The following is a 15,802-nucleotide window of genomic DNA, read 5'->3' as shown; positions in this document are numbered from 1 at the left end:
GATAACAACACAGCTCAGTTTCTCCTCTTACTGTACAGATGAATAGTGAGGAAGGGAAGCAAACGAACAGACACATTTTCAGAATCACACACTAAAGTCCATCAGTCTTTTCCCTTTTCTCTTTTCCCCATGGCAATCCATGTCAAGAGTTCTCCAGAAATTGGAAATATTTAGTCACTGATGACCTGTGCTGTCTGGAGACGCAGGATTGATCAGGCGAGGCAAGGTGCAAACTTGTGACCTTAAAATCAGGTAAAGTGGAATAGGAAATGAGGAAATCAATACATAGTCTGAGTTGTATCTGAGTCACTGTGCCCCTCTCGTGTCCATTAAGGACTGTGTTTGCTCTTGCTTTTAACGCAGCTCAGCCAGACTAGAGCATCACTCATTCTCTGTGAACTTCCCATCTGCATATCAAAGCTGAGAGACCAAGGTAAACATAGTCTCTGGCTCCATCTGTTTCCGACAACGTAAAGCCAAGAGAAAATTTTCAACTCTGTGCACCCAAACAACTCAGAATCTCTTAGCTGGCATGTCAGTACATTCCTGGAAATGTGCAGGTGATGTGCTTTCTTGGACTAAACCCCTGTAGGTTATCTATTCAAATCTTAAGCCTAACCTGAGGCCAAGGTTTCTTGCTCTGGTCAATATTTTTATGAATCTAATTACTGTGTGTAATCTCTTGTAGTGATGATCCTTACAGAAATATCACCCAACTCATCAGTCAGTGTTTTTAGCAGGCAGGCAACTTTTTGCAGCAAAATGCTCTAAAAATCAGACCATCTGCAGAGCACCAAACAGCATACACATCAAGCTAGCGACTAGTTGCTGAATACAACTCCTTTACCTAGGAGTTGGTGGACACTAATACAGAGCTACAGAGTGAGTTTATTTTCTCCTTTGTCAGGTGTACACTGTACACAAGTCCAAATGAACGCATATTACATTTATAAGTTGATTATACAATAATGGTTCGTTGTCCTCCAAGTGGCCAAAAAACATGCAGGTTTAAGTAATAAGAGTTTACTTTTAGTCACTTAGCTGTCAGGAACTAGACTGTGACTTTTTATGTAACAGTCACTGCTAAATGGGATTGAAAAGAGTCAAACACATGCTATGGCTCCATACCATATATTATCAAGACTGGTAACATGCCAGTCCCATCAAAAACAGACAAGTAAGCTATTTAAGGCTGAAATTGCCAATTATTTGATTAGTTGAAAATTAATGAAAAAGAATTGAATTTTTTATTTAGATTAATCAAGTAAAAATGCCAAACATGTATTGCTGTTTCCTGCTTAGTATGAAAATGTGCTGATTTTCTTTTTCATATATATGATAGTTAATTGAATTTCTTTAGGGTTTGGACTGATGGAAGAACAGACATTTCCGCTTTTTTCTTACATTTTATTGGCCAAATGTTAAATTGATTAGTTGACAAAATAACCAGCAGAATAATTGATAATGAAAAAAAACATCTTTAGTTTAAGCTGTAAAGCTGTTAGATGGTGAAACATACTGTTTCTGCATGATTGTTGTTTGTTTTGTGTGCACAGCAGTATCTGCTCTGAGTGGGAATATATATTTTGTGCCAATATTGTTCCTTTCATGAATAAGAATGCCTTCCATGACAAAAAGCCCAACAACTGATAGTGAACAAATTGGATCTCATTATCTGTCTGTGTGCGCGCGTGTGTGTGTGTGTGTGTGTGTGTGTGTGGATGTTTTCAAAAAATTTTTGATGGAAATAGTGGTATGAGTATTGTAATTGCTTTTTGGTGGTGATCTTCCCAGCTCATAACAGGGAGCAGGGAGCAGCTGGAAATTCAAATGAATGTGTGTGTTTGTTGCCTTTGGCAGGAGGTGAGCATAGGAGGAAAGTAATATCCAAGTGAATGAGGTGCCTCTAAAATTGGAAGCTGGGTGACAAATTACTCTTCTCATTAGGAGCTAACCAGCGACGCGATTTTGGCGATGCTTTTTGTCTGCGCGTTTATCTCTCATCCCTTTTACTTATACTCAACTATGTCCACCTGTTTATGCAGATTGTTTTTTCCTTATATTTCTTACCTTCTTGCATGTTTTATTTTCACTGTACCTTGCATGTCATCTCTCATTCACACTTGTCATTCTCTTTTTCAATTACACGTCTGCAATTTAAAGCAATAGCTATGTAAAATGGTCAAGAAATGAATAAATAGCCGTATAGAAAGCAAAATTGTATGGGCTAACAATTAGTCAGATAATTGATTAGTCATTCGACCAAAAATCAATTGGCAACAATTTTAATAATCTAATAATTGTTGAAGTTTACTCAAGCAAAAATGCTGGTTTCAGCTTCGCAAATGTGAGGAATTGCTGCTTTTCTCTTTTATATGATTTCAACTTGAATATCTTTCAGTTTTGGACTGTTTTTTGGAGAAAATAAGCGATTTTAAGATGTCACCTCAGGCTTTCAGAACTTGACATTTCATTGCTGAAACGACCAATCAAAATAATTATCGCCAGCTTCATCAATAAAAATAACAGTTAGTTGCAGCTCTAAATCTGATGGTCAGGTTAATCCATTGTCAGTTCAGTTTCACTTGTTGGAATCTACTGATAATGGAGCATGAAGCTTTAGTATTCTTGCTATGATTGCCACTTTAAAATGTCACACAGTGATTTAGAATATAGTTCAACTTCTCATTAGAACACATTAAATTAGCGGTATATGTAGCAGAATTTTAAGCTCTGTGATTGGCTGTTTCTCACCGACATGCACAATGGGAGTCAGTGTTCTCACCTTGAATTTTTATGTATACATAGCGATGTGACCAATTTCTTTGTCAATTAAACAGTAATTTAAATTTAGACTAGTCGACTAGTTTAAAAGTTTGGGAATGAAGTGGGCTCACAGTGCCTGCAGGTAAACAATGTCATATTGGTTTGCCAAGTGGTTTGCTAATGTTAGCAGTGCTACCACCACCAGCCTTGTCTCCTGGCAGGTTAAGTCCACATACGTATGCTGAATGTGGTTACATATTGCTTGAGTTGAGTGATTAAATGCCATTTTTTTCTGACACAGCCTACATATAACCTTATTTTTCCTTTTCTAGGTCAAAGTACTGCCACACTGCACTGGTTGTCACCTGTCCCACTTTCCCTCTTGCTTGTTTACAACATCCGGGTGCAAGTGGGGCTTTGTAACATCTTAAACGTAACAGTTAACTGGTGTTGTACATTAACAAAATATCAATAACTAGTTTAACTGACTAGTATTTCTGATGCAGACTAGCAAGGGTAGCAAAGTTTAATCGTTTAGTCAACTAATTGCACATATCCCTAGATTGTACCTTTGCCTCTTTATCCAAAAGTGAACTGATGATTCTGGTTATGGTATGCTTGAGATGTCTTGATATATAATTTATGGACACTCGGGCAACTTAACTGTTGATGATATGATTCTAAATATTCTAACAATTAGATCCAACAATCCAGCATTGGGTATAAATCTAATCCTCATTCAACCAGGGCTCTCTAAGAGTCTCCTGAGCTGAAATACAAGTAGATACTAAAGCCACTGCATCACTTGGTCTGCATCACAGTCTGAGGGACTTAGTGTATTTGCAATTTATTTATTCAGAATATCCATTAGTGTATGAATATACACACCAGGAGCAGTTTAATTCAATTTGCTAATTTTACCGGGATAATCCACTCAGTAACAATAATCCTTTACAAGGAGTCCTAAGTGCAGCACTGGATACTGGGTAGCAGCTGGACATCATGCATGTGACACAGTATGAAACTTCCAACTCTTTGATATGTAACCCTAACATCAACAGAAGGATTAAAATGTTTCTCAGTGGAGGCAATAATGTATTACTGTAGACAACAAATGATTTGTAATGTGGTCTGTTGCTGATGGTGTGAGGGAGAAAAGAAATGACTGCCTCATTATTACATCTTTGTGCCTCCTACTTAAAGTAACTATGGGAGAAATATTGAAATGCTAAAATTAAAATCTTATATCTGCCATGAACTCTTGATTAAATTTCCCTAGCATGTTACCTTTCTGCTTTACCATTGCATCGTCGGTCTTATAGATAGCATATTTATTTGCTAATTTTGAAATTATTACCCCACCCACACTATATTTTCTCATACAAATTACTCTGCAATAAAATTATCCTGGGATTCCCAGAATATTAAATAACCGCACTATTAGTGCTTTATTTTTTCTCTGCTGAGATAAGTCTGGGGAGAAGGAGGCAATCTGCAATAGTTTTGCCATCATCTGATAAGCCTGAAGGGAAAGAGCGAATGAGAGGAAAGCAGGAGGAGAGATAGGAAAAGGAAAATATTGGGAGAAAGATGAAGAAAATCAGAAGAAGTTGAAAATTGTGGCAGTGCAGAACAGTTAGAGAAAAACTGGAGTGATAAGGACAGGAGAGTTGGTTGAATTGATGGAGAAAAAAAAGAAATGGGAAGGTAAAATGGGAGAGAACTGGAGGAAGTAATGAGGTAGGAAAGTGAACCGAGGTAAGGACAGAATACAGAAGAATACTTAGGTCGGCAGAATGGACCATGTGAGTGGATGGAGGTTTTAGACTGAAAGCAGGGTATAGCCTAATTGCATTTCATAATGCATTATTTGTATGTTAATCTCTTATTTTTTACCTGCCTGACAAAAAATACAAACTTCCCCCTGTGTGTATCCAGGGTAATCTGAAAGTGCGGAGTCTATTAAACCTGCTGATTACAACAAATAGGCTCCAAAGACTTTTCCATAACTTAAATATTGTATATAGCATCCATTTATTCATTTCGTTTTTCATCCTAAATTTACCTTCTAAACTCCTGAAAAGTTTTAAAGCCTTAAACATACGTATTTTTTATTGCATTGTAAAACAATATACAAGGTGCTCTTATTCCAGCATTTCTTTGAAGCTGTTTTAGTGGTTTAAGGTTATTATTATATCTAATGATAAAACTATGTTGTACAGCTGCAGCGTTATCTTTAGAAACTAGAATCTCTACAATCTAAAACAGTGTTTTTAGCCACTTTGGGGTAGAGGGCAATTTCTTAACCATTGGGTGTGCAATGTTTTTCACTTCAAAAGTCCCAGCCGGGTTCATCAGTTTTTAGTGTCCCTTGCAAAACACTTCCGTTTAGTTGTAGGACTGAATTTGCAGCGCGTTTTTTTTATTTGCATGTGTTGTGACTATTTGTAGCGCGTTATCAAATTTATGAAGATGTTTTCTGAATTCGCAGCGAGTTTGTGTCTTTGCGTGTGTTAAGCTGCTGTGCGCTGAGCTCTCAGGGCCACCGTAGTATTTGCAAGGTAGGCTATTCGTTAATTAAGCCATAATGTCTTAGTTTTCTTTGGACTGTGGCTTTTGGGTTTTTAGAAGCTACCATTTGTGGAGCTTGAGTATCAGAAGAACTAACATTGGGTCCATTTACTAGTTGCCAAGTATAACTAAAGAACTTTAGCTAATGTGATTGGTGACTTTATCAGTTAACCTGGATTTGTAAGTGGAAGTAACTTCCCAAACTTCTTAATATTGTATGTTAACTTAACAGGCAATGATAACATAAACAACTGTCTGCTATTTAATCTATTTAATATGACATCCATCCCACAATGAAAAATATTAATTGTGGTGCTGTCGGGGTCTGCTAGCATGTGCCTGTAAACTTTAGTACAAAGCCTTCGTTGGCCTAATAGCGGTTTGTAATGTGTTTATTTCAAAACACATTTATGTATGTGTGAGTTCACCACTCTTTATTCTAAAAAGGTTTATCACAGGTGTGTGCCATTTGTTAAAGTGGACAATGGGCAGGAGCATAAGCATGTGGCTTAGTGAGCTAATAAGCAGGTGACAGTGATCCATAGCTCCTTGGGAAATAAGGTCAGACCACAGGTGAGGAGAGAAGCAGCTGGAGCTTTGAATTAAATGCTGATGGAAATGTGTGCTGATGGAAGTGCAGTTGCATGAGGAACATTAACCTTGTGTAAGTTCCCTCCTCCTCTGTCTCCCCCCCGTCTCCAGCTTGTAGGCCTGGCTTCTTCAAGGCATATGCTGGGAACACTAAATGTTCCAAGTGTCCTCCACACAGCTCCAGCCATGACCAGGCTGCCACTATCTGTCACTGCGATAAAGGCTTCTACAGGGCTATCAAAGACCCCACCACCATGGCTTGTACAAGTTAGTATGTCTGTATTTTTTCAGTCTCCTTTTTTTTCTTTTTTCTTTTTTACAAAATTTTTCTTTAATTTATTTACTTATTTATCTCAACTACAAAAGAAACATCTCTTATGATGTTCCATATCCATGGACATGAAAAATTCTGACATGGAGCTGTATCCATTAAACTGACAAGGAGCATGCTGGAATGAAGCACTTGGGGCACTCTGAAAGCTTAGCTCCCACACACTTACACACTCAAAACTTCAGCTCTGATTACTTTGTACAGTTGTGAAAATTGAAAAAAAAAAAAAAAAAAACAGAACTGCCGCAGTTTTATCCAGGAAACTGACACAAGCTGTTGGCATGAAATACTGCAAGATGCGTTGAAAGCCAGCCACCCACACACCTACTGTAGCTACAAACTGAAGACACGTACTGCAGATTCAAATTATGCTCACTGGCTGTTAAAGGGCTATTAATTGTCAGATTTTGGCAATCACGTGTCCCACTCTCGCTTCATCCTCAAGGTCAGATGAGTGATGTGATCTGAGGTACTCTTTTGGAACTAGGAACTGTTAGAGGCTTACATCGTCTGAGATGGCACAAGTAATCATAGATCATGTGTCTTGTGCATTATTTTATTCAATCAGTCAATAATCAAACCTCTCTATATGTATTAAACTATATTTTGAATCATGCAATCATATAATCATATTTGATAAATATTTGTTTTTTAAAAAGAAAACCTACCTTAGAAAGTGACCAATGAGTTATTTCTTTTTCTCTCTTCAGGGCCTCCGTCACCTCCCAGGAACCTGGTCTCATTGATCAATGACACGGCTCTCTTCTTGCAGTGGATGCCTCCAAGCGATACAGGAGGCAGGAAGGACATCACTTACAACATCCTGTGCCAGCGCTGTGATGGAAGTGAGGGCGATGCTGGTGTGACACAGTGTGAGCCATGTGGGCCAGACCTGCGGTTTATCCCACGGCCGCTTGGTCTGACTGGTACCTCTGTGGCGATACTAGATTTTGCAATGCACGCCAACTACACTTTCCATGTAGAGGCTGTGAATGGCGTAACTGGACTAGGTGTGGCCGTACGCTCGCTGGCGAATGTTACCGTCAATATGCACCAAGTTGGTGAGTTGCAGAGCTCTTGTTCACTGCAGTGCAACTTTCAAATTCTGTTTGTTTTACTGTCTTCAAATCCAACTATGGCAATGATGATGAGCAGATGTTCCTCCCTTCCCTCAGAATTATAGGACTGACTTATATTGACATGGTTTTTTGACTTGGATAAGGTTATTCCCCATTTATAAGTGATTTACCAAGCAAAAATGGCAAACATTTGGTTCCACCTTCTCAAATCTGAGGATTTGCTGTTTTTTATATTTTACATCACTTTAATTGAAAAGCTCTGGGTTTTGGACTGTTGGCCAGGCAAAAAAAGAAATACAGAGAGTTCACATTGAGCTTCAGGGTCTCATTTAGAGCACTAATTTCAGACATTTGACTAACTGACTAAGTTGTTACTTCAAAACACATTTGAAATGTTTTCATTATTTGAAGTTGCCATGAATTTTTTGAATCAAATTCAAAACATTTTGCTGAAATAGTTCATGATACGTTACAACATGTTGCGACACATTCATCATATTAATCCTGCTGGCATAGGCAAAATGGCCATCTGGAATGGTGGGAATTTTCCCAGTGGACCATTCTGTTCATGGGATGGCAGGGAGCCATCAAATTGATAAAAAATAGTTTACAAACTTGAGCAGATTGAAAAAACTACCTCGACTTTTACATGTTCACAAGTTCATCTTGCCGCTGCCCAAAAATAACCGGCACAACTAACTATCTAACTTCCATGAGCACTGATAAGGTATTCACCAAAAACACCAAACTGGAATGAAAAATCACGCGGAAAAACAATCAGGACAGTCAGCACATCTCTAGTAGTTTCTGTTCCTGCAGCCACCATGCAGCTTTTGGGGCACTGGTTAGAGTATCTTTGCACTAGACGTGAGGCACTAGTTTTAGTCAAATCTTTGTAGTGATTACTGGTAACATGGCTGTCGTCTGTATCTCAAGACTTATAGTTAAATTCCATAACCTTGATGCATAGTGGCTGTAGCACAGTTGTTCCTAAAAATGGAAAAAATTTTAGTTGCTAGGACGTCTGCGGTTGATGTATTCCATTTGTTCTCCTTTTGCTGGACAGGCTGTTGAGGGTTAACATGCAGGTAGCCATATTTAGCTCTTAAATATTAATAAAGATTAATTTTACATGCTATGCTTGGCATATGCACATACAGTAGTTGCATAATACCTGATTCATAGATCAGGAATACTGTGTTTGCGTTGCAGCTCGGAGCAGATGAAAATAGCTGTGTTACACTAACAGGCTCGGATCTATTCATTCTGCAGCTGGATTTGCCTCTATTCTTCCTGAGTACCCTGTTTCTTCTTTCACAGTCTCTGTCTCTCCATCCAGCTTAATGTGTCAGTAGGTGAAGCACATTTCTGACCCTTGAATAGCTGACAGAGCCACTGTGACCTGAACCTAGTCCTAATTAGCAGAGCCCAGCTGACCTGAGGTCAACCACTGCTAGCAGCCCTGAAGGCAGCATTGTCTCGGGCTTGCATTAGGAAAAATAAGAGATCTAAAGTTCAGGGACTGAAATCTGACCCTTATATTTTAAGGGCAGGAATGTTGATGGAATAATTGATGGAGAAGGTTGAGATGAAGGAAGGAAAGAGAGTGGATTAATAAATTATGCTGCGATGTATGTGCACATTTTCTCCCCTTTCAGCATGTGCAGCAAGTCAGTAGTGAGATGAAATTCTGATGAGAACAAGACTGACGCTCATTAGTCACCAGTGGCTCAGATGTAAAAAAGAGGGAATGGTGGGTATATCTGTGCTCAATCACATTTGTGTGTAATGACAGGCTGCCATAATTGTATTAGCACAAAGATTGTCACGGTGTACCATTTGTCACCAGAAACAAATCTGAAAAATTGATGGAAAGATTAAAAGATATATATATATATATTTATATCATACAACAGTTTATCATGTTTTCCACTTTTTCAGGTTTAGAAACAACAAGACGTACACCATGCTGTCTCAAAGCCAATCTGTGGGTTTACAGATGGCCTGTTTGTCCGATTACTTGTACAACAGATGGCAGGAACAAAGTGTCTTAAAGACGCCTGGTCTGAATTCCCAAGTCTCCATTTTGGACCAAGTCTGGATCAAAGTGTCAGACAAGCCAATCGACTCAGAATATTACTCATAATCAGTACGATTATTAGTCTGTTTAGCTGTGAGCCAACTGTGCCCAGGTGTACAGCACCACACAAAGGTGGAAGGTAGAATCCAGCAGTAAGATGCTAGATGAGAATGACGCAGTGGAGTGTGTCGTCTGTTTAAGTGCCAGCAAGCGAGACTGAGTGGGAATAAAACTGTCATTTCATAGTCAAGTATTCAGACAGTGCAAATGCTCCCACTGTGTTTATAAATGGCAGACTTTGAAGTGTAATGCATAAATATTACAATTTTCTTATTAATTTATCATCATTCCCTACCAACCATCGTGCAGTTATTGGCTTTTAGTTTAGTTGTCTCAATGCTTCAATCGGTTTTTCAGGCAATATAGAGTGCGTGGTTGGTGAGTGAGTATAATGTGGTCTCAACGATAATAACTTCAACATAATGGTCTTGAATCATTCAAGAACGATAATAACTTCAACAGTCATTTCTTGGCGCTCATTGTCTCCTAGCATATTGTACTAAAGAGTGATTTTGAGAAATTAAATGTTATGCTGATAGGCTGTCATCACTCCATGGAAAGCAGATGTCAGGTGTATATGTGTCACCCATCTCTCTGGCAAAGGCAGCTAGACTGATGGGAGGAAGTTGGAATGCAAAATAATCTCTGTAGAGGAGGAGAAACAGCCTGTGGGGATGTTTCCCCAAGGATGTTTAGAGTGGATTAACTTGTCAAACTGCCTTTCCTCAGTAGACATACTGTATGCACACGCAGCCAGGCATGCATGCAAACAAGCACGCAAACAAATCCATGCACACATGACATTTACACACACATTTGCTTCAACCATGTACCACCTACAGCCTTGCATATGGTCCTGTTAGTCATTTCCCAGCTCTGCCTCGTGCTCTCTTGTTTCCTCTGTCTCCCACACACATCTATGGTTTTCTTCTCTTTCTGCTTCCTTAAAACAAGAGATAGCACCTTTCTTGGATTTTCTATATCCATCAGAGAGAGTAAAATAATACATACTTTAATTTTGCACTTTGATAGAGGATAGAATGATCCTGATCCTTTGTTTGCGGTTATGTAACTGTTCCGCACATTTTATATAAGAGATGATATGAAAAGGAAGGCACTGCTCTCTTAAGTTTGCACACTATACGCCATTCATACTGTTTGTATGCAGTTTTCCTTGGCTCATAATTTGCGGTTCAGTCCACATATAATTCGCAGTATCAAGTATCATGATCTAAAGTCTTTAGAAAAAAAAACTCATAAAGGTAAATGAACAATTAACATTAACATGACATTTGATATATATAGATATATATTCAAACATCTTCCAGGAAGGGTTAAACAGAAAATCTATTTATATGGCTGGCTAAATGCAGAAACATTCCTCAAGCACTTGAAAACTTACTTTAAATTCAAATGAGGTTGAATATTCATCGGGTTGAGAGAAATGCTTGTTGTAGATCTATGCTTGTCAAAACCTCTGTTTGGATGGACTCGGGATGGACAGGCTCACTGCCAATTATGCGGATGCTGCGAGGTGATTCATGCAATGGACTGTGATATTATGTCAGTGATGGAATAATAGCCAATCAAAAGCAGAATTAGCAATCAACCGGATTTTTTGGTGAGAAGCGGAGAGAAGATTTATTTTCTGTTGGCATGCTATCTGTTTATAAATTGCACATTAATGCCTCATTATGTTTTTAATTATGCTAAACCTATTAATCAGAATTACTAATAATTTCTCTTCCCCGTTGCCTGTGTGCTTGTCTAACTTTGATAAGTTATAATGCTCAGTTAAGCAAGATTTATGATCACTGTGTCTTTGAGCAGAATGGAGTGTTCACTGCCTCCGATGATACTGGATGAATTATCTTTCAGATTTGGCGTTTTAAGATTTCAGCAGATCTCATGGATTCTATGTGTGTGTGTGTGTGTGTGTGTGTGTGTGTGTGTGTTCACTCCTCCACACTTTGTGAATCACGATGTAGGTTAAGGTCGGCTGCCGTCCTAACACCTCTCAAGGCAGCAATGCAAAGCAGGAGTGAGTGAGCAGGATGATCTCTGCGCTCATGAACGGTGAACTGCACTCTGCTCCAAATGCACTGTAGTTATTGCTCAGCGGAGCGTTTCTCGCTGAAGATTCCTCCCACAAAGTTCACTGCAGTGCTTTGTGAAGAGGCACAGAGAAATCAGTGTAAATTTGTGTAAGGTCTTTGCCACACAGAAGATAAAATGTGCTCCTACAACAGGAGCAGAGAGGCAATGACAAAGATGAACTCACTCTGTGTTAAAAGTAAAAAGGAAATATTGTGTCATAGCAGAGGCGGAAAATGTGGTCTATGGAGCCCTTGAAAGTTGAGCGCTTGTGAAGTTTTTGCCGGCGGTACAGATGTCTGGAGCCTGGAGGAACCTAAATGAATTGAATTACATATCTAATCCAATCAAATCATTCATAAAATGTGAGATGTAATGATGCGTTGAACCTTTGCTGAGATAATTGAAATCAAATAGCTGCTGGTTTACATGGTTAAATCCCTACAGAGGCGTGCTCAGGCGTCTTTCTGTTCATTCCAGACTCCACTGCTCTACTACTACAGCTTGTGTTTATTGTACTAGTTTTTAAACTCAGTTAATTATTAGTAATTATAGCTGTTAATTACTTAGTAATAGGTTTCAGTGGCACATTTGTGTTGTCGTCTGACTCCTTGTTGGTATTATTTGGCTATAACAAATGTTTTCCCAAAGGTGCAAACAGTGCAATAAGTCGGTTTTTAAGTCATCCATATGTGTACATGTAAACCCTTCGGTACATAGTGTGATTATAGCTTTAAATGTACACTGAGTTCATCACCATAATGACATCATTATGGGATCATTGTGTGATCATTGTGGGATCATTATGGGATGGCAAAATGTATAACCCCATAGCCTCCTTATCTGACACTTAGCCACTGTGTGGTTGTTGGGCCTGTGGCGTCTGTGGCTGCCCGTGACGTGGAGTTTTTTGAGCTAAGTGTCATTATTGGTACTGGAATCCTCATGTTTATGTGCCATGCTGTGTATCTGCAGGGTTTGGTTTTTTGAAGGTGTGGACTGATGCTGTGTTTTTTGGTCCAGTTGTTTAAAACATCCTATTATGTCTTTTACTCTTACAGTAACAACAATGGCTGTGCCAAGTTCTCACGTGCTAAATCCATGTGTGAACATTTCCCAGTGTTTCACGGTGTCCTGATTCAAGAGGTTTTCTATCTTTTACTTTGCTCTATTCCCCCTTTCCTCCAGTGGAATCTCTTCTGTTTTCATCTCCCTTGCTCTGGGAATAAGGCTGACTTCTATTTATATGCTCTGATGCTGGGGAGATGCAACCTCGTGGGATTTCTTTACAGCTCTCCCTGTTCACTCCTCTCTCTCTCTCTCTCTTCTTTCCCCCCCTCTGTCCTTTCCTTATCTGTTGGAGCACATAAAGTTGAGGGTTAACCTATTTTTACATGTTGCCAATAAAACCAACTAGGGCTTATAGATTCTCAATTATCTTTAGCTGTGTGGATTGTGATTAAACTGTAATGACCATAATTGTTCTCTTTGAGCCACTCATCCATAGCAGTAGGTATCTAAATAGCACATTGATTTATCCTGAGGCTGAAATAGCTTCTTGCGTAAGAGTTTTTTAGGGAGTTTCCTCACCTACAGAGAAAGTTTAAAACTTCAGTTGGTTCTCACAGAGATGAAAGCGCGCGCACACACACACACACACACACACACACACACACACACACACACATGCATGGTGATGGATACATAACATTACATACTGTACGGTTGGAGACAGAAATCCCCTCCAGTAATGTGATTCTCACAGACGTTCTTATGCTCTTAAGTGGGTTATGCATATTTATCTGCCTGGTTGCATTGATGCCAACTGAAAAATATCTTCATTGCTTATTTGAATATGACATTTATGGGCACCATTGTTGTTTAGATACAATTGAACGGATTCCATCAAATGACAAGAAAATACTGTTACAAATTTACATACTCATTTAAATTTTGGAGTGTAGTCAAAGCAAATTTTGAGGATAAGCCATAACACATGTACTCATGGTCCAAATGTTAAGGTTTGGACTCGATTTAGACTCGATTTCTGCTGGTCTTGCACATGATATGTACTGTATGTTGGACCGTTCAGAGCAGTCGATGTTGGCCTCAGGTTTTTTGTGTGTCTTTTGTTTGGATGCAGTGGATAGGTACTGATGTTTCTCTACTTGTTAATACTGTGCACTACAGATGAAAAATGAATCAGCCACTATTCTGAAATTGTTAGAACTGTTTAAGTCATTTGACCAAGCAATTTATAAAGAAAGCAGATGAATAGCTTTGGGTTTTGGAAAGGTGCTAAGGTGTAATTTCAAGATGTCAGTTTGGGCTTCAGGAAACTTTGATTGGCATTTTGCACCAATATCTGACCTTTTCTAGACCAAAAATGAATCTGTATATTGAAGAAAATAATTGCAAGATTTATTAATTATGAGAATTTTTGTTGGCTACAGCCTTACTGTGCACCTTTAATTTGCTATTCTTTCGAATTACAATGTACACATATATATATCGTATTGGCAGAACGATTATACATCAGTCAGAGAGAAACAATAACTTACACACAGCTAAATCTGCAATACTTTCAGCTACCTGTGATATATTTCACCTGCTGAAAGATTCGTTTGAAGTTACTGTGGTTTAGAATTGAGCACCTTGTAATAATGAGTGCAGCAGACAGAGCACTGCTCATTATTATGCTAAAACAGTAATTTTAAGTATGGCACAGATGACATTTGGTTCATTTAGTTGTGTCAATACATGCATGTATTTTCTCGTCGGTGTGTTTGCTGTTTGCCATTTAAACAGCAGCAGGCAGCCGGACTGAGAGGCCTGAGATATTTCCACAACATCTTTGGGCGCTCTGTGAAGCTCAGGCACCACCTGCTAACAGGATAGAAAGGGCACGTGTTACCTGGAAGAACATGGCTGACAGCAGATGTATGATAAGATCTGCCTCTGCAAATTCTTTAGACAGCACAGTCCGGTGACTAAGATCCTATCCTATGTTGACGATGCATTTTGATTTTCTCGAATGATTACTGACACTCTTATGATGATCTTTCTTTCCTTTGGTAACCCATAAAATGTTGAAATGGAAAATCTTAATTTTTGAGTTTTGGAGAGTTGTGGAATGTGTATAAACACAGTGGTCAGGTTTTATTGTCTATATGTCTTAGATTAGACATGATTTTAAGTTTTAGATGCTTAAAGAAATGCATGTTCAGGCAGACTTGAGTCAGGAAGAGTAACTTTTGCATTTTAATGTGAAAGTTGGACACCTGAGATTTACATATTTGTCACCTCGAGTATGCATTTTTGCAGGAGTCAGCATCAAACTCTTGCCTCCTGTGTGCACCATTTTTTCTCTCTGGTCTTTTTTTGTTTTAATACAAGTTGAAATGATTGAGCTGCCGGACTGTGAAGTGTCGTGTCTGGGCCGAGCTGCTGCTAGAAAATCCCGGCTTCGTGACAAGATGTGAAAGTTGCATCTGCACCCCCAGTACGTCCGACTTAATGCAGTGACGCGTCACCTTTTTGTGTAGTAGGTTATCTGCTTATCTGAGCACAAGGACAGTTTAAGACATCAATCTGGTTCTGAATTTGTATTCCAACAATGATCGCCCAACCAGCACACTCAACAACAGAGGGACTGGATCTATTAGTTTGTCAAATCTGCTCAAGCGCAGGCTTTATGAATAATTGATGGTAAATATTTGAATCTCTGCTAGGTGATTTTATGTATCCTCAGCAACCTTGTGTAAAATATTCCCCCAAATTCAGCAGTAATGGCAAACTTGATAAACACTTGCTGTGGGTCTAGTGGTTTGGTTAACAGGAATGTCTGAGGCTGCACATCATACTGGAGCTGGACAGTAGAACGGTTGTTTTTTGGCCCGACTTTCCCTTTGCATATTTCTGTGCTACTTTGTTCAATGTTGATATTTTTCAAATGATGACTGAAGATGCTGTTGAAATGTGATTTGTTATCATGTCTCCGAACTCAGTGACTCTGAGTTGCTCAGTCCTGCTACAAACTTGCCATTTTTCTTGCTTATGTTTCTTCCAATCCATATACTTACATGTCAACAGTCACTCTTTGGCACATATACATTTCAGTAAGCTAAGTCTTTGTACATCCACCAGTTACTCACCGAGTCAAATAAGCTCACATCTTTTTTTATTTTTATTTTTTTAGAAGTTTCATAAAATTGCCAGTGTGTGGAGATA

General features: G+C 38.9%; 1 protein-coding gene across 2 annotated transcripts in view; it reads left to right on the top strand.

The window, feature by feature from the left end:
• The window catches only part of LOC130173280 (ephrin type-A receptor 6-like), a 53,204-nt gene that overhangs the window by 25,989 nt on the left and 11,413 nt on the right, over positions 1-15,802 (top strand). For both annotated transcript variants that reach the window (XM_056382357.1, XM_056382368.1), the window contains exons 7-8: positions 6,040-6,195; positions 6,970-7,320. In XM_056382357.1, the coding sequence (XP_056238332.1) occupies positions 6,040-6,195; positions 6,970-7,320 (507 nt within the window). The remainder of the gene's footprint in view (positions 1-6,039; positions 6,196-6,969; positions 7,321-15,802) is intronic.

Source organism: Seriola aureovittata, chromosome 1 (genome assembly GCF_021018895.1).
Source record: "Seriola aureovittata isolate HTS-2021-v1 ecotype China chromosome 1, ASM2101889v1, whole genome shotgun sequence".
Classification (NCBI taxonomy): domain Eukaryota; kingdom Metazoa; phylum Chordata; class Actinopteri; order Carangiformes; family Carangidae; genus Seriola; species Seriola aureovittata.
Note: the sequence above shows the minus strand (reverse complement) of the source record. Positions and strands in the feature narration are given on the sequence as shown.